The sequence below is a fragment of the Alosa alosa genome, chromosome 13, assembly GCF_017589495.1.
Source record: "Alosa alosa isolate M-15738 ecotype Scorff River chromosome 13, AALO_Geno_1.1, whole genome shotgun sequence".
Lineage (NCBI taxonomy): Eukaryota > Metazoa > Chordata > Actinopteri > Clupeiformes > Clupeidae > Alosa > Alosa alosa.
The window spans coordinates 34,431,970-34,459,709 of record NC_063201.1 but is presented as its reverse complement, the minus strand read 5'-3'; the positions used below and the strand labels follow the sequence as shown (position 1 = coordinate 34,459,709).

The 27,740-nt window shown below is 40.9% G+C and overlaps 2 protein-coding genes across 2 annotated transcripts in view; both read right to left on the bottom strand.

The window, feature by feature from the left end:
- Positions 1-27,740, bottom strand: part of agmo (alkylglycerol monooxygenase) — a 262,745-nt gene that overhangs the window by 107,757 nt on the left and 127,248 nt on the right. The window lies entirely within an intron of this gene.
- LOC125305494 (putative nuclease HARBI1) lies at positions 26,165-27,582 on the bottom strand. Its single transcript, XM_048260254.1, has 3 exons — positions 26,864-27,582; positions 26,579-26,767; positions 26,165-26,339 (listed from the first exon to the last, which is right to left on the bottom strand). The coding sequence occupies exons 1-3, from the start codon at positions 27,166-27,168 to the stop codon at positions 26,165-26,167; spliced, it is 669 nt and encodes a 222-aa protein (XP_048116211.1). The 5' UTR covers positions 27,169-27,582.

The window sequence follows — 27,740 nt, the reverse complement described above, 5'->3', positions numbered from 1 at the left end:
CGAAATAGTTTCAACATTTTGAATATCAGTGTCAGGTGAATTAGGAAATGCCTTATGGCTGAAAGCTGCTTGGGATCCCCCCTGTCAAGCAATAACTATACAAATAGTTAAAAACAGATGACATGATGCGCGTCACTGACATAATGCGCAAATAATATAGCCTAGATATTCCAATATATTCAAATACATGTGTTTATTTTAGAGGGGATATTCAAACGTCATTTTTGAGCAATTTTGACAGCCCTAGTCCACTGTAGGCTACTCCAATCGTCTATTAACACCTCCCACCTAACTCCGGTGAGTGGGGGTCGCTATTATGCGTGTGAAATAGCACCATTGTTAGTTCCGGTGTTGTGTGCCTTCTGGTTTCTCCACCTACTGGTTTCCTTGCGCGTGCATGCGCTGCAGCAGTTGTCAGACATTCACAAACAAGTTGTTTTAGGCGGTTTGAAGTTGCTTTTCATACGCCATGAGCGCTCGGCTACATTACAGCCACTCAGACAAAAGACATGTAAAAAATATATGTTTTGAAAACTAGCATTAAACTGGATTCGATCCCGCAAAAGCAACACACGCGTGACTCTCTCCATCCTGATTCCCTACTCTTTGAGCCAACTAATATGTTGTATATGTTGTCTAATATGTACACGAATCAATTAACTATTGTAGACTACCATTAATTAATAACGTAGGCAACACCCAGGTAACATGTTGTCCAGGCTATCTGAAACAAGGGGTTGCCTCTCATCTACAACAACTGGTTACCTTGAAAAACGATCTACATAGCGCACCAGACCGCGATGTCTTCAAGAGTTGAATGAAGGGAGTTTGCAAAAATTAGTGTATTTTTCAAGTCAATAAAGATTGGGTTGCATCCATTACAAACAAACATGCAATGTGAACGTCTGGGATTGGGGAGAGCACTAAATGCTCTTCTGAATAAGCACGCAGTCAAGCCTTTAAATGAAAAACACTCTTTAATAATCAAAGAAATAAATGCTTATGAAGTAAACTTGTGACCATCAAAAATAGTTTATCGCCTGTAACTCCGTGATAACAGGACGTAACAGGAAGGCATTTGGCTGAGCAACGGAGGTTAATATGCTCTATATTTTGTCCAAATGATGTCTGTCTATCATCGTTGCACTCTGAGAAAAACAGAATGTTTAATTTGTCCTGCGTTTCTTCTACGGCTGCAAACGGGATTCACTCGCCGTTAACCAAATATTTCTTTATTAGGGCAGGGCAGGCATATTTCTGGCTATTAAATTATTTCTAAACCAGTCTGCTAAAGTCTAAAGAGACACCCTGCTCACTTGAGACCTCTGCCGGTTGTTGCAGCGTCGTTGCAGCGTCACTGGAAAAATACAAATTAAAGTCGCGTGATGCCGCTTGATCCCGCGCGCGGACCGCGATGGAAGCTGGCCAAGTCGAAGCACTGCCCACTGTACCCTCAAGATGTGAACTAACATGGGTTTTGACATTTGTCACCCTCCTCATGACAACAAGTCAAGTCCCAAGTAAAGACAGAGATGTTATGCAACCGCATGTCATCAATCATGCTTTCTTTATATTATTCTTATCAATCTATCAAACTTTACATATTACAGTAATATTTACTATTACAGAGTTTTAAAACACTTATAATCACAAGCCCAAAGACAAACAAAGTATCCTTTGTTCTCTTACTGAGGAAAAGTAAGAGTGAATACAGGATTTTTGATTGTAATGAGTTCACTAACTGCCTGGTAATACTGGGCCAATTGATCTGTCTGTTAGCATTACGCTAGTTGTGCTGCACTTTAAAACCATACTCCTTAAACACGAGGTTTTGGAGTTTAACACGCAGCTGAGCACAAAGTGATTGCTGTGTAAGGACTCACACAAGATCAGCTGATTCCTAGTTAATGTTGGTTTAAACTGCCTGGAAACCGGAAGTACTAGTTTTACCAGAGAATGTTTAATAGGAAGATAATAATAATAATAATAATAATAATAATAATAATAATAATAATAATAATCTTTATTTATATAGCACTTTTCAAAACAAAGTTACAAAGTGCTGTCCAATATCAACATAAACTAGAAATGCAATTCCAAGGAATTACCATTGCATGAAAATGCTAAAGTTGTGATGTAAAATATCATGTATAGTTAAAACAGATAATACAGAGATGGTTACTACGGTGATGTTAGGATAGACATGGTGGTTGCATAGCTTAATAAAAGCATGCTAACTATGCTAACCATGTTACTTAGCTAATAATTTTTAGCAGTTATGCTAACTATGCTAACTAGCATGCTAACATGCTAGCATGCTAACATGCTAGCATGCTAACTATGCTAACCACGTGACTTAGCTAACCTAGCTAATAATTTTTAGCAGTTTTGTTAAAAATGCTAACAATGTTAGCAATGTTAACATGCTAACTTTGCTAACCATGCTAACTAGCTACAGTGGGTAGGAGTCATAGTTGATGAAATGGAAGCGTTAGCATTAAATTCTGTCAGGAAGACTCAATGCTACGTCACTCATTCATTCATTACTTCCGACCAATCACCAGTCTGCATCAGCCTTTATAATCACTTTACTTTGCACCTGCCTGTTGCTTTCAGGTGCCAATTTTCGATGTTCCGTATCCATGCACGGGTAGCTAGTCATTCACTTCGCCACAACTTTAACATCCTTTCGCATCGGCGCTGCAACGTCAGCAGCCGCTCTAGGATTACCTACATCCTCAATCAAGTTGCTCGGAAGATGGTCTTCGTCGGCTTACGAGTCCTATAAGACCTCAGGACCAAGCCCTTCTAGATGCGCAAATAGCTCTCGCAAGCGTCAATTAAGGTAAGCTACCTTTCAAAGGTCTGGTGGTGGTTTTTCGGCTCAGCTAAAGCATTATATTAATTACGATGGACCCGAGCCACTCTTCTCCAGTCACTACGCACAGCCGGCACTTTAGGCACAGAATAAAGTGTTAATACATTCTAGTCACTACGCACCGCCGCCCTTGGTCTAGCTTCTGCAAGCTTCCTCGGGTAATCTCACGTCACAACAGTTAATTTCTTTTATCCTACCATCACCCCACTTCACTCATCATATACATACGCAACTCGACTCGGCAGTCGACTCGAATCGCAATCATCAAATCGCAATCATCAATCGTTATCGAACCGAACGATCATGAAGCACATTCCACGGGGATTTGCACCACATTGCATTACATTCTTGCCGTGCAAGAACCTAGCTTACGAAAGCTCTGAGCTTGTGCAAGCTCCTTGACTTCGCTGCAATCGCTGCAGACCATGCTGGTCATTTTCTTCTTTTCACCAGAGAGTGCTCAAGCTTTCTATCTGTTTCTCTATACCTTTTCTCTCTGAACTTATTACCCATGGACAATGTCTATTTCATGCTTTCCTGTCTCGTTTAGCTAACGTCACCTATGCTGCTCATCTTATTTTGGGGGGCCTTTCCAAGAGCAAGGTGCAAAAGCATGGCTCACTCTTTTCATCTTGCCCTCGAATCTGCTTTAGCTCCATTCCGTTGCAGGATGCGGCTCGCTCACGGAAACAGTCATCACATAGGGGTCGTACTTAAATTGGATATAATCTGTCATGGACACTACACCGTGCTGTTATTTTGGGTAAGTCAACATAATTAATTAATTAATCTAAACCTTGCTTTGTTTACATTTCTATCCTAATAGTAGGCCTATACGTTGTGCTATTTAGCTTTCTTTAACATGGCTTTACCTCTGCCGGATGGACAGTAGTCTGTTAATTTCATCTGCTGTACATCTTGTCCTCGCAGCTCCTATTCACCATCGAACCGCAACAAATGGAGTTCACAAACTGTAATATTTTACATCAAATTGCTTATCAATTAAGAGCTAGCTACTCCATTTGCTAGTCACAAGGCTCACAAGAATCTATGGACTGTATGGTTAGTAATGAGCATTTTGTAATCAATGTACTTCCTCTTGCAAATGTCTGGTGGTGGTCTAAATTTAATCATATTACTCATCTCTTCGTTCTGGTGCCCGTACTGGCTTGGTCGCATTTGTGCAGGTCATAATCTTCTTTAACTGCAAGCGCTATTTCTTCTGCACTAACCTGAGCTTCTGCAACTGCAAGCTCATTTTCCCCCGAGCATTTGCAACTGCAAGCTCTATCCCGCTGCACTAACCCTGAGCATCTGCAACTGCGAGCTCTATTCTGCTGCACTGACCCTGAGCATCTGCAACTGCAGGCTCTATCCCCTGCACTGACTGATCATCTGTTCACCCTGCACGTTGTTAGTTAACCCTTGAGCTAAGCTTCTGCAAGCACTAGTCACTCAAGCAGTCGTGTTCAATGGGTTGAACATCTGCAAGCTCGATTCCCTTCCATAACTTTAAATCAATCATAGAATTTGAGTCACAGGTGATTGAATCCATCTTATAATCATCATCCTCATCAAATCATCAGTTTATTTATTAGTAGTATATTCTTCATGTGTCTCTGCTGTCTGTCTTGCTTTTCTGATTCATCTCCCGAGTTCAACCGGATAATACAAAATGCACTGTTTAATATTGTTATGCTCTATTTCAGAGAGGATGACCATCTAAGCATTCTGGTGGGTATCTTTATTTTTTATTCTTTGGAGGTAGGCTCTGCCCCTGCCGTCTCATACCGGCAGGATCTGCAAGGGTCTGCACACTCGTTGACCTGGACCGAGGATGGGGCCTATGCCAAAGACTGTCTTATTATTGCTTATGCCTTTTGTATATCCTTTGATTAGCCCTCACTCTGAAGGCTGACCCAGCTGTACTTCTATTAACCTTATACCGCCCTCCTAAACTATGGACTGGCTTTCTCGACCAGTTTTCTGAACTTATGTCGCTCATCATCACTAGCTATGATCGGATAATTGTAAATGGCGACTTCAATATTCATGTCAATAAGACAACTGATGCTAAAGCCAGTAAGTCCCTTAATGTGTTGGACAGTTTAGAGCTAAAGCAGCATGTTACAGGACCCACCCACAACCTTGGCAACACCCTCGATCTAGTCATTTCTAGAGGGATAGAAGTCACAGACTTATCAGTAAATGATATAAATATGTCTGATCATCATTGTGTATCTTTTAATATAGTACTACATACTCCAAAAATTCATCCCGAAATTGCAATCAAATCGCGACTCTTGGACATTAGAGCAGAACAGCAGTTCATAGCTCTTATAGACTCCATAAATTTAGATATTTTACATCATCCCATTGATCAAATGGTAGAGGCTCTCAATCGTGAATTAGGCTCTGCTTGACAGAGTGGCACCCTTAAAGACTAAAAAAAAAGGCCCTGTAGCAAACTGACACCTTGGATGAACGAAAATATCCATGATCTAAAAAGATCATGTAGAAAAAGCTGAGAGAACATGGAGAAAAACTAAGTTACAGGTTCACCGTGCCATTCTAAAAAGAAAAAATAGCAAATTATAATAGAGCTATTCGAATGAGAGGAGGAACCACTTCTCTAAGGTAATTGCTGAAAACAGTGGAAACTCTAGGGTGTTGTTCTCTACCATTGATAGGCTATTGCATCAAACACCTTTTGATACACTCAGTCAGGCATCCTCTCTAAGATGCGAAGAATTTGCAGACTTCTTCAAAAACAAAGTCATTTCTATAAGGGAGGCTATTGGTAACACAAGTAATATGTTTGATAGTACACCCAAAAACAGCCCCCCAAAATGAAGGTCCTTTAGCACTATTACTCAATCTGAGCTTGGTAAAATTATAACTCAAACCGGCTCCTCAACATGTGTTTTAGATCCAATCCCTACTACATTCCTCAAAAAGTATATGATAGCTTAGCTCCCTTTTTTTCTCAAGGTAATAAATACCTCATTAGAAACAGGTATATTTCCAACTGCTTTTAAAACCGCTGTTGTGAAACCTTTACTTAAAAAAGTCAAATCTTGACCATACCAATCTGAGCAACTACAGGCCTATATCAAATCTATCGTTTTGAGCAAAGTACTTGAAAAAAAGTTGTTTGTAATCAGTTAAATACCTTCCTCAACGAAAACAGTATCCTTGAAAAATTCCAATCAGGTTTTAGATCAAATCACAGCACAGAAACGGCTCTAGTAAAAATAGTCAATGATCTCAGACTAGCTACTGACTCAAACAAAGTCTCAATCCTTATTCTTCTGGATTTGAGTGTGGCATTTGACACCATTGATCATAGCATCCTAATTCACCAGCTTGCTAAGTGGGTGGGTCTCTCTGATAATGCTCTAAACTGGTTTCAAACCTACATTACTGGCAGAGATTTTTATATCAGTCTAGGAGATCATGTATCTGAAAAACATGACTTGCCTTTTGGTGTGGCCCAGGGGAGCTGCCTTGGTCCCATGCTATTTTCTCTATATATGCTTCCATTGGGAAATGTCATAAGTCAGCATAATGTAAACTTCCACAGCTACGCAGATGATACCCAATTGTATATTTCTGTGGAGCCAACTAACCCAGATGGCCTTTGCTCCCTCACTGCATGCCTAACCTCCATTAATCAGTGGATGAGCAAAAACTTTTGAAACTAAATGATGACAAAACAGAGGTACTTCTGGTTGGACCAAAACTAAAGCGTAGATATTATTCTTAGTAATCTGGGGAACTTGGCACACCAGGTTAAACCAAAAGTAACAAGCCTCGAGTCATCTTAGATGCAGAGTTAAGTTTTAAGCCCCATATCAGTAAAGTTAATCAGACAGCCTATTTCCACTTGAGAAACATTGCCAAAGTCGCGGCCCTTTTAACTCAACAAGATGCAGAAAAACTAGTTCACTTTATCACTAGCAGGTTAGACTACTGCAATGCACTTTTCACTGGTCTTCCCAAAAACATCTAAAGAAATTGGCACTCATACAGAACTCTGCGGCTAGACTTTTTAACTAAGACTAAGAAGAGAGAACACATCACCCCTGTGTTGGCTGAACTGCACTGGCTCCCTATTTCCTATAGAATTGATTTTAAGGTTATGTTAATTACTTACAAAGCTCTGAATGGCATAGCACCTTCATATATCTCTGAGCTTTTAATATCTTATCAACCACAAAGGAAACTTAGATCATCCAATTCTAATCTTTTAATCGCCCCAAAAGTGCTCCACAAACAAAGTGGAGAAGCTGCGTTTATCCATTATGCCCCAAACTATGGAACACCCTGCCTCTGTACATCAAGCAGGCGAAGTTCAGTAAATATTTTTAAAAAGATCTGAAAACATACCTGTACAGGAAAGCTTTTAGTTAACTCATCTTATCCTGTAGACTACATTTTCAGATTATTCTACATCTGCTACTATTGGAGGGTGCAGCCAGCCAGAAGCAGATGGGCTCCCCCTATTAAGTCAGGTTCTGCTCAAGGTTTCTTCCTGGAATATGGGAGTTTTTCCTTGCCACAGTTGCCATATGGCGTGCTTGTGGGGGGTAAGAGGGTTAAGGCTGCCAGTCTTATGACGTCATTTTCTATATTTTTGATATGTTGCTGAGTAGATCATAAACAGCAAAGAAAAGTGATTGATAATGACTGACTGACTATCATTGTGTTACATGCTTCAAATGTAAAGCACTTTGAGCTGCATTCTGTGTATGAAAGGTGCTATACAAATAAAGCTTATTATTATTATTATATTATTATTATTGATGGATTAAAACGTGTGTTATCTTTCATTGTACCTTCCTGAGTCTTTCTGATAGAAATGTGTTGACATAGTTGATGACAAGTTAAAAGTTGTTGATAGACAGCTAGTGAATGTATATAGTTTAAAAGTTTAAAAGTTGAATGTAGATAGTTTAAAAGTTGTTGATAGACAGCTAGTTTAATAGATAGTTTAATGATAGTTTAAAAGTAGACCGTTTAAAAGTTGAATGTAAAAAGTTCAGTAGTTTAATGGGTTACATTGTTTAACAGTGGATTATTGTAGTGAGGACTTTTATTTTGAAACAGTTTTGGGCAGAGGAAACAGTTGAATAGGATGTGTAGTCTTAATTGACCCAGATTGTATGCTTAAAGCCTGAGGCTGCAGGTGGCATGAACACCTGCCATAGGATTCTAATTGCTTAAGGGCCGTATTATGATGTCACAATCGGCAATGTTAAGTCTATGGGGATTTTTTAAAAGTTTTTCTTTAATAGTTTAAAAAGTATAAAAGTTTCAAAGTTGAAAAGTCATACCAACCCGATCTGTTTGAAGACCTACGTTACAAAGTTTGAATGAAGTTTCTAAGTTAAACTGTTCAAGAGAAATTGCGTACGGAAAAAGTGGTAAGCGGAATAATAATAAGAAGAAGAAGTAGAAGTTGCCTAGGAAGAACAGTACAGTGCATTTTCATGCACTGTAATGAAAATGCAAATAAGACATAATAATATAACAATCAAATAATATATATTAATTCAATTAGAACTTAACATAAATTTGAAAAAGGACAATAAACTTACACTGAAATAAAACTTACTGAAATAAAACTTGACACTGAAATAAAACTTAGGATACTGAAATAAAACTTGACACTGAAATAAAACTTAATAAACTTAACACAAAATGAAGTATATTACTTAAACAAAACTAAGGAAGGCTTGCTTGTAAAGATGAGTTTTAAGGAGGGATTTAAAAGAGCATGCTGACTTGGCTGACCTGATTTCATCAGGCAGGTCATTCCAGAGCCTAGGTGCCCTGACACTAAAGGCTCTCTCCCCTTTAGTTTTGAGATTGACCTTAGGAATAGTTAGGAAACCACTACCAGATGATCTTAAAGTACGCACAGGTACTAGGAGATCAGATATGTAGTTGGGAGACAGGCCATGTAGAGCTTTAAAAGTAATCAGAAGAATCTTAAAATCATTTCTTAAAGCTTACTGGGAGCCAGTGCAGTGAGGCTAAAACAGGAGTAATGTGATTACAGTACTTTGTCTTAGTAAGAAGCCGGCCAGCTGAATTCTGAACAGTTTGAAGTCTCTTTATAGATTTTTGGTTCAGACAAGAAAAAAGACTATTGCAGTAATCCAGGCGTGAAGAAATAAATGCATGTATAATGGTCTCAGTGTCTTTAAAAGTTAAGATGGAACTAATCTGGGAAATATTTCTGAGGTGATAGAAACAAGACTGTATGAGCTTTGTGATGTGACGTTCAAAGCTTAAATTACTGTCAAACCAGACACCAAGATTCTTTGCAACAGGTTTTACACAGTCTAAAAATTGAAAGGGACCTAAGGATGGTATCATTTGTTTCACTATATGCTGGGATCCAATGACGAGGACTTCTGTTTTGTCAGAATTCAACTGGAGGAAATTGTTCGACATCCAGTTTTTTATGTCACAAAGACATTCATTTAAGGAATTCAGCATACTAGGATCAGGACCTGCTAATGGGCAGGTACAGCTGTGTATCATCAGCATAGAAGTGGAAGGAGACACAGTGTTTCTGGATAATGTGCCCAAGAGGAAGCATGTATAAACAAAATAAGATTGGTCCTAAAACTGACCCTTGAGGTACCCCATACCTGACAGGAGAAAATGAAGATGTGTAACTGTTTGCAGAAACACAAAACTTCCTATTTGTAAGATGAAAACCATTGTAAGGCTGTACCAGAAATTCCCACCCAATGTTCCAGTCTATGCAGCAGTATGCTGTGTGTGATCAATAGTGTCAAAGGCTGCGCTAAGATCAAGAAGTACAAGGACAGAACACATGCCATCATCAGCTGTTCTTAAAAGGTCATTTGTAACTTTCAGCAGTGCTGTCTCAGTGCTATGATACTTTCGGAAACCAGATTGTAGCTTTTCAAAAAGATTATTATTTTCTAGTGCAGAGACAAGCTGCTTGGACACTAATCTTTCAAGAATCTTTGATACAAATGGTAACTTGGAAATAGGTCTGTAGTTTTGAGGTAGAGATGGATCAAGCCCTGATTTCTTTAGCAATGGGCTCACACTTGCAGTTTTAAAGTAATCAGGGACAATGCCATTTAAAAGTGAACTATTAAAAATAGAAAGCAAACAGGACCCAACAGATTCAATTACAGGAACTTTGTTGGTACTACATCAAGAGGACTGGAAGATACTGTTATATGTGACACTGTCTCTAGAAGTTCAGATAGAGTAACTGTATTGAAGTGGTTTAAAGCAGCGGTCCCCAACCACCGGGCCGCGGCCCGGTATCGGGCCGCAGGACATTCCTAACCGGGCCGTAGCCTACGACATGAGTTGCATGAAAAATGCATGCAAAAAAAATGCATGCAAACTAAACTAAATTTAACTAACTAATTGCAAAAAAATGCATGCAAACTAAACTAAATTTAATTCGCAATAATGTCACGTTTTTACATGGCATAGGCCTATATGCAGTTGTTTGATTGCACGCATGTTTGCATTTTGCAAGGTCCATTTTCTTACGTCTGTCTGTCCCGCCTTCAACACTTTTACATATTGCCTTCAGCGCTGCGCAGCCTCAGGTCAGCTCACTCCACTTGATCAGTTCTTGGCGAACGGTAGTGTCACACGAAGTTAGCTAAACTGCTAGAATGAGCAACAAAAAACAAACATCTTTAGCAGGTCACTGGCCAGAGTGTTTGAGTTGCGAGAGCCGCTGCAGAGATTTCTTACAGAAAAAAAGTCACCGTTAGCTGCACATTTTAGTGATGAGGACTGGGTGTCAAAACTCGCTTACCTGTGTGACATATTCGGGTTGCTTAATGACCTCAACCTGTCACTCCAGGGGAGAATGACGACTGTCTTTAAACTGGCAGATAAAGTCGCTGCATTTAAAGCCAAGCTTGATTTGTAGGGACGGACGAGTGGACGGGGTGTATTTGATATGTTCCAAAAAGTAGTGGGGGTTTTGGGAGAGACTGAGGCAGGGCCCTTTCTCTCGCAGCTGGTGCGCGATCACCTTGTTGCGCTCTCAAATGAGTTTGAGCGTTACTTCCCATCCTTCAAAGATCCACGGCAAACCAATGAGTGGGTCTGCAACCCATTTGTCAATATCCCGAATAGTCCTAACTTGTCAGCGCAGGAGGAAGAGCAGTTGATCGAAATTGCAAATGACGGTGGTCTTAAGAGTGTGTATAAGGAAACCTCTCTGGCGGGTTTTTGGATCACAACCAAAGCAGAATATCCCAAGATAGCCGTAAAAGCGCTGAAAACGTTTCCCACCACGTATCTATGCGAGGCCAGGTTTTCGGCAATGACTGCAACTAGACAAATTCTTGTCGACTGGACATTTCAAACACACTGAGGGTGTCACTGTCTTCCATCACCCCCAGATGGAAGCTTCTTGTTGCAGGGAAACAAGCACAGGGCTCACACTGATTATATTCGTAATGCACGTTTAGTTCCCATGTTTTGTTCCCATATTTTGTTAAGCATGTTCACACTTATAGATGTAGCTTCAAGTTGTTCAATAATCATAGTTCATATTGTTCAATTTTCACTTGTATGCCTATCCTGTAAGAAAGAGACTTCAGAGTGCATAGTATTAGGAGTGATAGAGGTTCTAATTGACTCTACTTTCTTAGTAAAAAAGGACAAAAACTTTTCACAATCACCATCACTTTCCACTGGGACACAGGGAGTAGATGGCTTTACCAGCTGCTCTACTGTTTTAATTTTTTTTAATTCCAGGGCATCAGTCAACTCCAACACTCTCACCACCTCTACAGCCTCTTCTCTCAGTAAGAGAAAGTGAACGACCACCTAGACCTGCATTCTCCAGCAGTGCTTCCCCCCTGCTCCGCAGACAAGCTCTGCGACAGACCTCTAGCCGTGTCAGAATCCTCCTGCCCCGCAGACAAACGCCCCAACAAACCTCCAGCACCATCACTGCGTCCCAGCCTTCCAGGGAAGTTTCAAGTAGGCTACACCAAATCTTCATTGTCAAACATCGGATGCTCGGCCAGAAGATGACCCAAACCAGTCACCCAGCACATCATTGAGTTCTGAAGCCCAGGGCACCCCATCCACAAATAGGGAGCCTGAGCATGGCGAAAGTTCGGGAAGCAACGCAGGCCAGCCGGCTCCTGAAAGAATCGCCCGAGCTGTCTGCCAACACGCATTGCCCCGCTTTGAGCAACACATGCTTGACATGAGCCGGGAGGAAAATGAGTTGAAGCTGGAGCTCATCAGGGGTCTCATTACAGAAAGAATCCTAACTGCTCATCCTAACTTAAGTTAGGAAACCAAAGATAGGAAAAATCCTAACTTCCTATTACAGAAGCAGTGCCTAACCTAATGTCCGTTTCCTATCTTATCTGTGGCTTCCTATCTTATCTTTATTTAGGAAATCCTAAATGTTCTATCAATCAGATTTTTCGACGGCTATCAACAGTTTATGTCTTTTTCTGCACTTAGAATGTGCACGAGACTGATAGAACGCATAACTGTAACGACAAATGAGCCTAACCGTTAACGTTAAATAACAAAAAAGTTAAACGAAACAGCAAGCTACGGTCATGGCTGGTCCAGCTGATAAGAAGAGGAGGGCTTTTAATTTCAGCCAAGACAAGTTGGAGGCATTAGTTCAGGCGGTGGAAGACAGGAAAAATGTATTATTCGGGAAATTTTTTAATGACCGTAATGGCGCAGTCTAAAGACAGACACTGGAAAGAGGTTGCGGTCTCAGCGGTTTGTGGGATGCTGAGGACGGTGGAGAGTACGAAGAAAAGTGATGCTAAGATCAGGGGGGTCTTACAAAGGAGGGACCAAGCAAAGACGGGGGCTGGTTTGCCTGAAGTGAAGCCCCTAACCTCACTGGAGGAGAAGGTCCAGGCTGTAAGTAAGGTAAGTTGATTTCAGCACTAGCTTCCATCTCAAATTAGCCAGCTGGTGGCTTGGCAATCGCAACTAAAAGTTATTAAAGTTTGTCTTCACTAAGACATATCATGTCTAAACGACTGGCCCGGATGGTCAGGGGAGAGGCTGAGGCGCCATTTAAAACTAAGGTAAGCAACTTTTGCTTAATAGCAGCTAAACTCCTCTGACCAGACTGTGCTTTGAGGTATTTGTCTTGACCTATAAGTCCTCCAGTTAAAGAATCTTGTTAAAATTAAAGACCAAGTGGTTAATACTGCAGATTATGGTAAGCGTTTGTGTGTATACTAATGAAAAGGATTTTGCATGTGTAAAATCAAGAGTTCTGCATGTGGAGAACTAGGCAAATTCCTGCATGTGAAGGAATACTATAGCCATATCAAAGAAGTTTTGCATGAGGAAAACTTAAAGTTCTGCATGTGGAGAACTAACTCAATTCCTGCATGAGGAGGAATGAGAGAGATAAAAGTAACAGTTTTGCATGTGGAAAACTGAAAGGTCTGCATGTGGAGACCTCAGGTCTGCATGTGAAGACCTCATTTCCTGCATGTGGAGGAAATAATACTAACAAGTTGAGTATAGCTGATAATTGATATCAGGTCTGAATAAGTTGAAATTGAAACACTCCAAGAGTGAGTGGATGGCCAAGTAAGGCATTGGTTGAGGCCTGGTGCCTGGAATAATGTTTAATAATTTTGTGTAAAAGTTGTGGATGTAGAGCTAAAGGAAAACACAAATCATTGTTGAGTGGAAGTATAATAGCTTTGTAGACTAGTTGTTGTTGGAATTAAGTACTAGAAGTCCATGGCAGAGCATTGGTAGAGGACGTCATATACTTGCATAGCTTGTGACCAAGGAGAAGAGGCTGTGTGTGTGTGTGTGTGTGTCTGTGCGCACAGGAGAGTGAGTGGGGGCCCCGTGTAAAAAGCATTGGAATGTTGGTGTGGAGGATGGTCAGAGAAATAGGATGTATGCCTGAGTAAATCCTTTGTCTTTTTACATGAATGAGAGTTCATTGTATTGAATAAGATTTGCTGCTATCGCTGTGTTGGGTGTTTTGGAACGGGTGAATAAAGCATACCAGTCTACCCAAATAGTATATTGATAGATTTCAAGTTAAGTGATAACTTCAATAGTTAATAGTTAAAGCTTTAATGTAAATTGACTTGTAATGCTATAATGATAAAGGTAATTGTAAAGTAATAAAGTTAAGAGTTAAGGAAAATATACTGTGGGTCAAGCGGTGGTTTGCTATAATAGAAGTTGAATGGCTATGATGGGTGCACTGATGACACATTATTGCATAAATGAATGATGGGCTTATCTGTTGAAATATACTGTATATAAACCATATTAAGTTTAATTAAGAGAGTTATTAGTAGTTATACTAATTATATACAATATTGTTATTGTGGTTTAGATTAACCTAATAACTGGTTAACTGGTAGTTGGTAATGTTACAAGTACAATAATGTAGTATACATATTGTTAAAAAAACAAACATAGTATAGGTAAATGGTATTACTTTTTAAGATAAAGAAGAGTTAGGCCCATTATTGATTTGTGTTGTTGAATTTGATAGGCCACACAGCCTGGTCAGGTTGTAGGGTGGCATAGATATAGAATTAAGGTAGTTTTAATAAAGATATTTATAAATCCAATTTAATTAAAGTTAATTTTTGTGAGGGATAACTAAATAGCATAATGCTGGGATAACACTGTTGCAAAGAATTTGTTGTGGTAATGGTAAACTAAGCTGTGTATGGAGTATTTGTGAGAATATAGTACTTTTATGAACAGAGCTCTGAAGGGTTGTTTGTTTGGGTGCATTGGCTTTTGGTGTAGAGAAGGTGGCATATAAGTTAAGGTAAAATAGAAGGTTGTAGTTAAGTTAAGTTGTACATATAAAGTAATCTTAAGTGATTAACAGTAAAATGGCTCAATTGGAGCTAAAACCTCTCACTCCGATAGAGGAAGTGATTGAGCGTAATCCGGTGGCCAAGCGTGTACTGGTACATTGTTGCAATAAATGGGCTATACGTACAAAAAAAGATGCGGATCCATGGCCGGCAGAGGGAACATTTGATCCAAAATTGTTGATACAAATGGAAGCAAAAGTTAGAGATTACGAAAGAAAGATGAGAAGAGAAACAATAGGGAAGAAAAGAGAATAGATGAGCTTGAATCCCTTAAGGCATTCATGTTCATTGCAGATGAGAGAAGGAAAGTAAAGAAGCAGAATGGTAGGACAGATCAGGGAAAAGAGTCTGATAAAGCAGGGGGAGTTAGACCTCCACCTTATGTACCTTCCCCACCACAAGCAGCAGGGATATATCCACAGTTATCACCAGTAGGCCAGTATCCCCAGGTTATATTTAAAGGGGAAGTAACAGGCAAGGCTGAGTTTTCAGAGGGAGCCGGTGATATGCAGGGTCTGGAGCTACAGGCAGTTAGGAAGGTAGAAGAAGAGTTGGCTGCTGTAAAACAACAGTTGTTAGAAGCTACAGCAAGATTATCACAACAGCATACTACAGGTTCACAAGGCTCATGTGTAGAGGAGAGAAAATCAGTAGTTGGTGAGGGAGCTGCAGGTGGAGAAAGATTAGGGCTTTTAAGAGAGCCAACTCAAGATTATAGTTACTTGGATAGAGAGGATCAGGAAATGATTGAAAGAGAGATAGCAGGGAAAAGGATGATGGAGCAAGCAGAAGAGAGTCAAGATCAGGGACAGAGTTGGGTAGCACAAGATCAAGCAGGGTCTATTACCCCGGTAATTAGGAGAAAACAAAAATCTGGCTACGGCAGTCCACCCAATTGGGCAAGGTTGGACAGCATAAATCAAAGCTTAGAGAGGTCAGTGCAACGAGCAAAAAATAGACAGCCAAGCAAGGAAAGACAGGAGTCAGTAATTAAGGAGTTCTGGCTCACAAGAGATCAAATAAAAACTGTCATGGATCAATTGGAACAAGGTGTGATACGGGATGTGTGCATAACTGCAGAGCAAATATCAAAAATGATAGACATAATAGACAAAGAATTGGAGAGAGTACGAATAGGCCCAGATACAGTAGAAAATAGGACTGATGAGAGTAGAAGAGAGAGGCATATAAAGGGGCCTATTGCATAGTCGTCTAACTTTTTTGAGATGTCATGAACAAGCGGAGAAAATGGAGGCGTCTAGGGATGATGGGGAAATAAGTGGCGTCAACAGGGACATAGGAAACATTCTGGAGGCTCAGGTAACTGGGACCTTTCAGGGGCAAAAGGTGACATTGGCATTAAATACTCAAGAGCCAAGTCACATTGATAATGATTCAGGTGAAGAAATAGCTGAAGGGGAGGAAAATATGGCACCATTGTTGTCATTACGCGATATAAAATTAAATGTAAAAAATAAAATGCGGCAAGCTGGAAAAGCTTTGATTCAAAAAACACTAAAAAGGGGAGAACAAGTGAACTGCAGTGTGAGTCCTTTGTCATCTAGTGATGAGACTGAAAAAATAATGATGCCCCTAATAACTAAGGGGGACAGGATCATTACCAGCCGTGGGGGCATACCGATGTGCAGGGGTTAATCCAGAGGCTCCCTGTGCTGCATGATGGAGCAAATATTTGGATTACGAAATTTGAAAATTTTACCGAAGGGAAAAGACTGGCTGTTGGCGATATTAAAGCTTTGCTAAGTATGATACTGGGAAAAGAGAATGCAAGAGGAGTACTAGAGCGAGTAAATAAGGGACGATGGATGGGAGACCCGAATGTGGATCGTGTGGAATTTAATAAATATAGGACAGAGGTTTGGAGAGCCCTCAGAGAGGAATACCCTAACAAGTTCAGTCCTTCCACATTGAGCCTTAATAAACTGAAAGCGGATGAAAATCCTGCAGCCTTTGTTGAAAATGCTTCTGCCAATTGGAGGGCAAAAATGGAGCAGGATCCTGAGGATAACCACATGATCAGGAGTATGTTCAGAAAGGCAGTGTTGGAGGCACTCCCACTAACAGTGAAAGGAGGCCTAGAAAGGTTGTGGAATTTGGGGACTATGTCCAGAGATGACTTTAGAGAGGCAGTGAGTCACCATGTGGGCCTGTACAGGACAATGGAGGACAATAGAAGTAAGCAAGATATTGACCTACAACGGAAAGTGTTGCAACGTCAACTGGAGGATACAAAAACTTCCAAAAAGACAGTACAGGCACCTGTGGTGACCCAGGCCTCTCCCCCAGGGGAAGCCCAGGCCACAGCACTTCCCCCACTGCAACCTCAGCAGCTACCACAACAGGCGCTTCCTGCCCAGACACTTTATACTGCCTATGGACCCCCACCACTGTGGGCACAGCCAAGCCCATGGCAGCCACGACCTCCCCACAGAGGGGATGGGGACCTAGACCAGGGGGGAACTACTCAGGCAGAGGAAGAGGATTTAACAGAGGTGGTGGACAGCAGCAATCACCAGTTTGTTACAACTGCCAAAGAAGTGGACATATTGCTCGTAACTGTCAAGTCAGGCAGAGGCAGGGAGAGGAAGGAGGCGCTCCGGCACTTAGGAATGCATTCAGCGGTCCTGTGTTTCCGTCTCCTTATGGGGGAGCACATTACTGAGGGTGCCTAGAGAATCCTAAAGGGGAGGGTCAGCTGCCAATGTTGTCAAGCACAGCTGATATAGAACCCACACTGCAGGTTCAAATTGAGGGTAAAGAAATTTTGGTAATGATCGATACTGGGGCTACATATTCATGTGTTAATCCCATTGATGCCCAACACCTCCCCAGGTCTAGCACAGGAAAAGTAGCTAAGACCATAGGATTCTCAGGACAAGTGCAGTTGATACCCTTTTCTGCCCCAGTATCAATAAAATTAGGAAATAAAGAAATAAAAATGCCAATTTTGATTTCAAAAGATACTCCAATTAATTTATTAGGACGTGATGCATTGTGTAAATTAAGGGTCAAAGAAATACGAAATTTGGTCACTCAAGACTGTGCCACAGCAACCAGTGTAGGCTACAGTCCTACCCAATAGGCCTACTCGAAGCAGATAGCGTTGTCTGACGGTCGAGTGGGTTAATGCACGTATTTCCAGAACAGGTCTGCAACTTTCAGGTAGTTCTGAGTTCGAATTTAGGCAGGAGCAGAGCCATATAAAGGCCTAGGCCTATTGTTATAATTTTTTGCAAGGTGTTGCTCCTGGCAATACTTGTTTATAAGACGTTTGGTGATTAATTGATAGCTGTTTTTGGGACACGTTAAACGTTCTTTATAATGAGCGCATCCGGGGAGTAAAACGACTGTTACGCGCTGTTACAACTGTAGGCTACAATGATTGCAATACAAAAATATGCGCGTGTTAGTTTAGTTAGTTTTGTGATGTTTTGCACTTTTGCCTCGTGTGTTTTCAGGTTTTAGGGCTTTTTTGGCAAGATTGACCTTGGTTAGACTCTGCATATGTTATTTCTCCGTATGGAAAATAAAGTCAAATTGTCTGTTATTAGTTCAATAACAAGTGTTGCTTGTTAAAACATGTGACTAGTGAAACTCAAATGATTTTAGAAATATTTAGCCAAAGCCAAAAAGTGTTAGAGAGAAGGAGAGACGCCGGTGCAGCTCAGATGTCTTCTTAATTTTCTTTATTCTTTAGTAAAAGGTGCAGAACATTATTAAACTTTGACTAACGTGTCGATGTTCGTTAGTCAAAAACATCGACACATCGAAATGTTAGTCAAAGTTTAATAATGTTCTGCACCTTTTACTGAAGAATAAAGAAAATTAAGAAGACATCTGAGCTGCACCGCATCCTCTCTAAAATATCTGTCTACCAAAAAGTGTTTCTTTGTGCCCCGCGCTCCCCCACTGCTTGTGAAAGAAGGGGATGGGGGAGGGGGGCTTAACGTGGAAAAGCTTAATGTCACAAAACGGCAACGAGTCGTTTTAGGCTACAGGCCTTCATAATGGTAGGCTACAGGAAGTGGGGGGAGGGTATGGGATGACCAGAGCCGTCATCTATCGTCTTTCCAGGCACACAGCTCGTTATATAGCCTATCGACTGCCTTAACAGATAGGCTTTGCTCTTGGGTTTGGCCTTACAGCGAACTCAATGCTCTTGTTGCTTGCAGTTTGTTAAATAAAGCGATGCAGATTACATTATTTATTTCTGATTAATTGCGTCTTTTGATGTATTTTGCAACATTTGCTTGTTAGGCTGGGCTACTGTCAATGTCCTGTACAGGTCAATGTTCAACAATTGCTGGTGTAGGCCTAGGCTATTAATCAATTAGGGACTGTTCGTTATTTATTTAATTAAGGGGCTACCGGAGGAGTTTTGTCAAAAAAAAGACGCGTGACCCTCCCTCGCCAGCAAGAATTTTTTCTATGACCCTCCAAAGTGATTGAGAAAAAAAACATGACCCTCCCAGTCCCAACAATTTATTGATGCCTTAGGCTACTGGGTCAATTTGGGAGCTTGCATGCTACGACTCCTTCCTTGAAATGCCTTGAAAGGCTGTCGTTTGCACACAATTTCACAAATAATCACCGGGACCAAACAAACCTGTCAACTTTTCCCGGTTTATCGCATTATTTTAACTTTTTCCTCGCTGTCTTAGGAGGAGCTGCAGGGCCGTCGCAGGGGATCACGGCCCTGTCTGGAACTTGACAGATGCAAGGCCCTTTTCACTTACGTGCATGAAATCATGCGATAGCTTACTTTACACATAGCCAAGGCTACCGTCGGTGTATTTTAATAGTAGCCTAGTCTAATAAGCTACACCAGCTTGCCTTTAAGAGGGGAAATTCAATTGTATAGCCTATAACATTAGCTGAGTCACATATTTGGCCATATGGTGTTTATCATAGGCTACATCACGAAACCAAATAGTGTAACAAAGGCGAACACTTTAACAGGGGAATTAATTGGGCATGAATCATTGTGCTGAACGGTATTTGTCAATGAGCAGAAACACACACGACATTCAAACTATTGATAAGATGTACTGGTCTGTATCTATAGGCTAACATTGGACAAATAAATGACACTGACTTCGCCATATCCTGACTCAGGAAAAAAAACATTTTCTTGCTTTGCGCAAAACTTAGCAATGAAATCATAGGCCAGTTTGCAGGTAGCCTAACGTCTTTTCATAGAAGGGAGAGCCCAGTCTCTCCTGTGACATGGAGGTGCGCAAATAGTTTTTAATAGCCTGTTCAACCGAAAAGCTTCGTTCACCCGATGCCAGTCACTGATCGCAATTTCAAATTTCGAAAGCTTCATCTTTTTAAGTTTTAAGTGCAGTGGCCCCTATCTGCCCCCCCCTTTGGAATTATATCTCGAGCCTATTATAAGGTCCAGTGCGTTATGTCCTGGGATTCGGATGTGCTCAAAAAGAAAAGAAAAAACACTTTTTTATAGATGGTTCTGAGGAGCAATGTGAGAGAGAAATTTGATGATCATTGATCGTTGTTTTGGGACGTTAAGCCTTTTCCATAGGCGTCAGTGAAGGAGATTGAAGAATGACCATTTTTTTATACGAAAATATTTATTAACTACAAAAACTCAGTGTCATTCAGACTCAACCCTCTTGTTGTTTTATTATCTTTTTCATTGTCGTTTGAACGTTGGCAAGCAGGCATGTTGCGGTTGCAATTTAAGTGAAATTTCTAGGCCTACAACATGCTGTTAGGCTGGGCTACTGTCAATGTACTTGTACAGGTAAATGTTCAACAATTCCTGGTGTACAGGTTATATAATCAATTAGCTAAATCATTTGTCCAGCTGTTTAAACATTTTTTCGTGCTAGATTCAAACGCAAAAGGTGCTTTGATATATTTTTCGTTTAAACGTCGGCAAGCAGGCATGCTTTGGTTGCAATGAATGAGGATAATTGCTTTTTTTTGCATTATTTTGAATATGACTCGCTCCAGTCTCAACAGCACGTACTTTTTCCACACACTAAGTTCTAACACACATGGGCCTATCCCCTCTCGCTTTCTCTCTCTCCATCCCTGCACACGGTGCTTTCTTAAAGGTGCTGCACCATTTTACAACAATTACATCTACATTTTCATATTAGAATGTTTTGTCAAGTGTAAGCTTAAACTACCGTGATCAATTTAAGTTCCCGTGCCCCCGCTGCGTCATGGAAGCAGTAAGTCAGTCGCATCAAAAATAGTAGTGGCACCCAAGTGACACCTTGTGGTTGTTTGTGTCAACTGCAGTTTGTGCCATTTCTGCTGAGAAAATGGGGTGCGTGATTCATGAAGGAACCCGTCCAAACTTAACGGGGACCCACTGTAAATGCAAAGCACATAAGAAAGGGGAAGATCTGGTTACTTTAGGTAATGATGCAGCTGATGAAATTGCAAAAGAGGCTGCATTAAAAGCCCGTGAATCAGGCTTTACCTCCGAAAAAGGATTGAACACATGGCAGTGGTGTGCTCCGGGGGGAGCGTAAGTGGTGTTCTGTGCAATGTCCTTCTGTTTGTCCATATAATGAAGAATGATAATTGTGTGTGGTGTGGACAAAGGGGGGTCCCAGGACATTTTCATCTCACAGAACCACTGTGTTGTGCTATGTGTCAAAGAGAAGCATGTCCAGAATGTTATTTTGAGCCTTGTCATCCTAAACAGGAGATTCAAGGGCCTATGGTCACTCTTGAGCCTACATTGACAATTGCTGATATTATTGACATGCAGCAGCAGGCGGGGCCATATGAACATACTAAATGGACAGATAGAGGTGCTGTATGTGGTAGTGATGGATTGTGGCGTTCTCATGATGGTCGACTTGGTAGCATCCACTAAACCTCCTTGGCATGTTGATTTCTTTTGCCCATGATCTGATCATTGTGCAAAAGGGGAGGTAAAGAGGAAAATTCTTGACCAAGGATTTTGGTCACCATATTTGCAAAGTTATTAATGATAGTCTAACCAAGTGTCATGTGTGTAGTCTATATAACATTAGAAAAGGAATAGCTTTGTCTAAACCATTAGGACACATACCAGTCCCAGAAGGACCATTCAAACATTTGGTGATTGATTACATTGATATGATAAAACCAATAAACAGACACAGATATGTGTTAGTGGTGGTTTGTAGGTTTTCAAGGTGGGTGGAAGCTTGTTCAGGTCCAGGGCCTGATGAAAAAACTGTTATTAAGTTTTTCACGAGGGAAATTATTCCTAGGTTTGGCATACCAGATATAATTTCATCTGACAATGGTGCAGCATTTACAGCCAAATCATGGGGTAAAATTATGCAGACTTTGGGAATAAAAAAAAGTTAGGGTGTGTTTACCATCCTCAATCTCAGGGAATTGTTGAAAGGGCTAATTCTACACTGAAGGGGAAAATTGCAAAGATTTGTGCCTCAACAAGTTTAAACTGGTTTGATCGCTTTACCCATTGCCTTGATGCACATGAGGTCACAACAAAACCGCAGTACACATTTAACACCGCATGAGATGTTGACGGGCCGTCCATTTCCGGCACCAAAAATAAGAGGGGATGGTAGAGGTCCACCTTTGGATCAGCTTCAAAGGGAAATTAGACATTATATGGAACAAATGTCATTAATTCACAAAACTATTTACAAGCAGGCAAAAGAACAAGAACTTCTGAATGACCCACAGGACAAAGGTCAACAACTCATACAGCCCGGAGACTGGGTGTATTTGAAGGTGTTCAGGCGGTCCTGTCTCCAACCAAGGGCAGAGGGACCATACCGAGTGACCGAGGCCACTCCAACAGCGGTGAGAGTACAAGGGAGTAAAACGTGGTATCATCTCACATCTTGTTTCAAAGCCTCTATTCCTGAAAACAGTGACACAGGGACTGAACAACCAGCCGATGGCCGGGAGACAGACTCAAATGATGATGGTGTATCAGGAGGAGAACAGGAGGCCAGACAGACATGTCAGGAGAGCCCGAGTCAGGATTCATTTGACCCGCAGCAACAGAATGGATGGATGGACAGGAATGATCCTGGCAGTGGTGGGTATAGTGTTTCTGGCATGCATGTTCCTATTTCCCCTGCTGGCTCTAGACTTTCATATGATGAATCCAGTCTGGCAGGGGGGACCCCATCCCAATCTCATCTGCCTCACCAAGAACAACCAGGAAGTGAAGAAGGACCCACAGAGTTCAGGGACTCTTGGACTGAAATCCCAGTCCATGACCATACCACCAAACCACCAGGAGATGAGTCATTCAACTGTTCTTTCACAAGTGAGCCCGACAAAGAAGGGTCAGGTAACACAGACATTATTGACTGACCAAATCTTATCTACCACCACAGGAATCTGGAATATTGATGAATCTTCCAGTATGAACTCAGTTCGTTATGTGCTGGGAGCTCTAAGAGAACAGGTGACTACGACCTCCAGGGTAGCTATGCACCACTGGATGATGTTGGATCAGATATTAGCCAAAGAAGGTGAAGTGTGTGTCGACATAGGAGTATAGTGTGTTGTTTATTCCCATAATATAGCTATGGCAAAATTAATAATGATAGAAAGATAGTTTAAGGAGACATTAGAAGGATTAGCAATATGACTAGCACAAATAGGAATAATTATAGGCATCTGTTTGCTGGTATTTGTGCTTGTTTTCTCTTTGTTTCTTCCTTCTTTGAGATCTATAGTGCTTAAGACTGTGGCTGGGAGAAATGGATCACAAATGCCACTGTTGTTGATGAATGAAGGACAAATGACAAATCGGATGGAAGGAGACATTGTTGCCAGGGCACAGGACATGGACATGGAACCACTTTAGCCAATGATGCCAGAGCTAACTCTCCTCATTGAGACTTGGAGGAATGAGGAGCATGAGGACTTGGCATATGGAAGCCAAACGGGATCTCTCATGGACGAGGTGGTTTTAGATGTGGATACACATCCTACTCAAACAACTCAGTAGTTTCCTAAAGCAACATGGAATGGACTGTGGATTATAAAGCATTGAAGAGGATTTTTGTGAGTTTCTTCATTCGTAACACACTCCACACTTGAAGCGCAGCATCCAACACTTGCTAAATAACATCTGCGTTCGCATTTACACTTTGCCATCTCCAAGGAACACTGGACTAAAAATTGTGTGTCATGAGAAAGGATGAGTAATATTCTTGGTGTTGACTTGTGTTTAAAAGAAGGCAATTACAGCATGAAACCTGTCTTCATGTAGAAGTTTAGAATATTATAGGACTAGCCCTATCTGAAAAAGCCCATCAGGTATTTTGATGTGATTTGTTTGCTCTGTTTGATGGGACTGTTTGGGGTTGGGAAAAGCATATGTGTAGTTGAAGGAACGTTTCTCCTCTCGCTTGTTGAAAAACAAGTGTTGCCGTAATAACGGGACAGTAGAAGAGTTTCCCTACTGAAGGTTTTTCCTCTAGAGACAACAGACAAAAGAGGTTTTCCTTAAGGGTTTTCGCTTCCACCGAGAGGATTTGAAACTTGCCATTCTATTTGATAATGTCACTACACTGTTAGATTTGGTGTTTTGAGGGATGGTTTATGGGTGTGATATTTATTATTGGTGTTAGTAACAAATATTTAATTGTATAGGTGCTGCGGTGCCATTTTAGCTAAGTTGACGGTTTGCAGTGTGAATCAGCTTCACTGCTGAATTTTCTTGATAATGGGGGATATGTTAAAATGATAATAATGTTTAATTTTGCTGCATGATTGAGTACATGCTGTCCTCAATAAGGGGGGAATATGTGGTGACTTTTTGTAAGTTTCCTGATAAGATATTCTGTAGTTGTGCTAAAATATGTTCTATACATTGGGCTAATGTGTAACCTCTGTGTGGTGAAAAGAGCAGGGGTAAATATAGCACAAGCTAGGGGCCCAGAGGTTTGCCTATAAGGAAGTGAATGCATAGAAGAAATTGGACATCTCTAGCAGTGTTCAGCTCAGGTCAAAGGTCCATTGTAGAAATAGAATAAATACCTAGGCAAATATGTATTACCAAAAGAGGTAGGAAGGACATAGGAGCTCTGTTCTATTCTGAGTTGGTCAAAACAAGTGATGCTACTGGAAAGAGGTATATAAGCTGTGAAAGACAGGATGTTAGTAGCTGGCTTCATGAACCTATGCTCTGTATTGTACACCTTCTGCAGTATTCTGTTGCTTTGTCACAATTCTTCTGAGTTTGAATCAGTTAATTATAATTTGACACCACAGTCTCGGTGTGTGTGTTGGGGGGGATGACAGGGGAGATGGGATAGTGTGCTGTGTATGTGGGGAGAGGGCAGTGTGCAATATGGGCAGTGGGCATACACCTAAAGAGTGGACCTCATAATTGGTATCAATTAATGTCAACTAATGTCAGTGTGTGTCTACATTTTGGGGGCGGTGTAGCAGGCTACAGACATCAGCCAGCTAGTGCTACGATGTAACGATGATAATCTAAAATGTAGCAGCGTAGCAGCTACCTGCTAGTGCCAGCGCTATCAATAACTGGCTTGGAGGAGTGGCTACATAGTAACCCTAGAATAGGGCCACCAGAAGCAACATGTTACTTGTGTCGAACCAGACAAAATACAGTCTATGTAGGCCTATGTAGACAGGAAAAGAAAAGCCAACGCTGACAACTCCCTAACATGAAATCATTTGTGTATCATAGGCATTGCAACCGGCATGGAGGTGGGACTGGATGAGCTGTGTGAACAGAAAAGTGGTGAGGTGTGTCAGTCGACATCGTCTGGCCCTGAATCGAGAAGGGTCATATTAACGCTGATGGATTCAGAGTGTGACACTATGAATCTGCCACCAGCAATAGTCATCCCATTACCTGGTAAGTAGAATTCAACGTTGATGGTAATTTAAAATAAATAGGCTATGAGGTGCATTTTTTTTTTTTTACAATGATGCTGTCTCAACTGTAGGCTACTCCATATGAACAGTTGAGGTATAATGTCCCGTTTAGTCTACGCTGTTCAAAGAAAGGTGCCTAGATTCTGAATCTAAGATTCACAGTTTTTAATTCTTCTCTACAGCTAAAAAGAAGAAGCACATAGGCCTACAAGAGGAGCTTCTGGAGTTGAAGAAGAGAGAAGCTGCTGGTAATGAGAGAAAAAGTAAATATTGATAAGGAGAGACTGCAATTGGAAAAAGAAAAATTCGAATTCATGAAGGAGTATTTAAAAATCGAGGGAACATTGTTGATCTCTCTGAACTATAAAAAAAATGCACACTTATTTACATTTATTTATTTAATATTGTCAAAAATAAATCTTTTAAATCAAACTGCAATGTTTTGTCTTTAATTATCTTGTAAAATAATGTGCAATTAAGTTGTTTCTGGCAGTTCTGCCAGTCTGTGCACCTACAGGCCTATGCCATCATGGCCTTCCTCCTCATCTTCAACCGGGATGTTTTTAGTGTCCGGGAGATTAGCCATCCTGCATATGTTGTGCAGCACAGCAGTGGCCTTCACAAACATCACCACTCTCTTAGGGGAATACTGAAGATATCCCCCACTCTTATCATGGTATCTCCATCTACAACAACATAAATTAACCAGCAGTGCACCAATTAACCAGTTAGTTTTTATTGCCATCATGGTAACATGCTTTCCTTTTTGGTATGATGTTACAGTCCATATTAATATTAAATAATATTAAACTTATACATTTGCTACATTGCTTTTGAAGTGTATAGTTTAACACTAGCTTCTTCTTCAGGGTTACTACACACTCCTTATCTACACTATTGAATGCACCAAAGCACTATGTCTCACCTTCCTTTCCATATACCATAAAGCCTCTCCTGACGGCTACGGCACCTTTTGTGTGGCACATTATACTTCCTCTCTGCCTCTGTCTGCTCATTCATGATTGGTGTTATTAGGTAGGGTTTCAAGGGGTATCCCGAGTCTCCCAAAAGCCATCCACTTGCCCTGCCCTCACTCAGGTAAGCATTGATATCACTGTAAATGGGCACATTTCATATTTTAAATAGTATTTGAGTGGAGCCTATAATGAAGTCTGTAAAACAATAATTTATGTTAATGGCAAGGACCCACCTGGTGTTGAATATGAATGAATCGTGGATGGATCCAGGCCACTTTGCCAACAAATGCCGCATAACCATATTTTGGTCCCCTATGGCCTGAACGTTAATGGCATGGTATCCTTTACGGCACACGTATGCCGGCTCACTTGGGCCATTTGGAGCTTTGATTGGAAAAAGTGACCCATCAATAAGCCCAATTACCCCTGGCATTCCACTCTGTTGTAAAAACTCCTCCTTTATCCGCAGAAGCTCTTCTCCAAGCGGAAACTGAATATAATTTGGTGCCAGATTGCAGATGGCTTTGGTGACTTCCATGAGGTTGCGTGAAATACACAGCTGTGACACCGAAGACAGGCTTGCAACCTCAGTCTGGAAGTCACCCTTGGCAAAAAAACGCAGAGCATTTGTTACCTGCACAAGCACTGCCAAGGCTCCATGTCTCCTTGAAGGCCTCTCCAGAACTGGACGTAGTTCTTTCACCAAATTCAAAATTAAATGTCTTGGCAGACGATAAAATTAAATTAAAACACGGTCCGGAAAATTTAACACATCATTATGCGGTCTAAGTAGCCTTTCTGCCATTACATTTCTGTTAATGTGTTCATCTTCATTGTCAAAGATACCTACAAGCAGTGCTGCTGCCATATTTTTTTCAGTTAGTGACAGTTATTTTGATTTAAGACAGGGTGAATGGCAACCTAACTTAGGCATCCTAAGTTAGGAATTTCCTAACTTAGGAATTTAACCATTACAGAATCATCCTATCTTAAGATAAGATAGGATCTCATCCTAAGTTAAGTTAGGAAACCTGCTTCTGTAATAACAAAACCCCTAAATGCCTTTCCTAACTTAAGTTAGGATAGGATTTCAGAGTTAGGAAGTTTCTG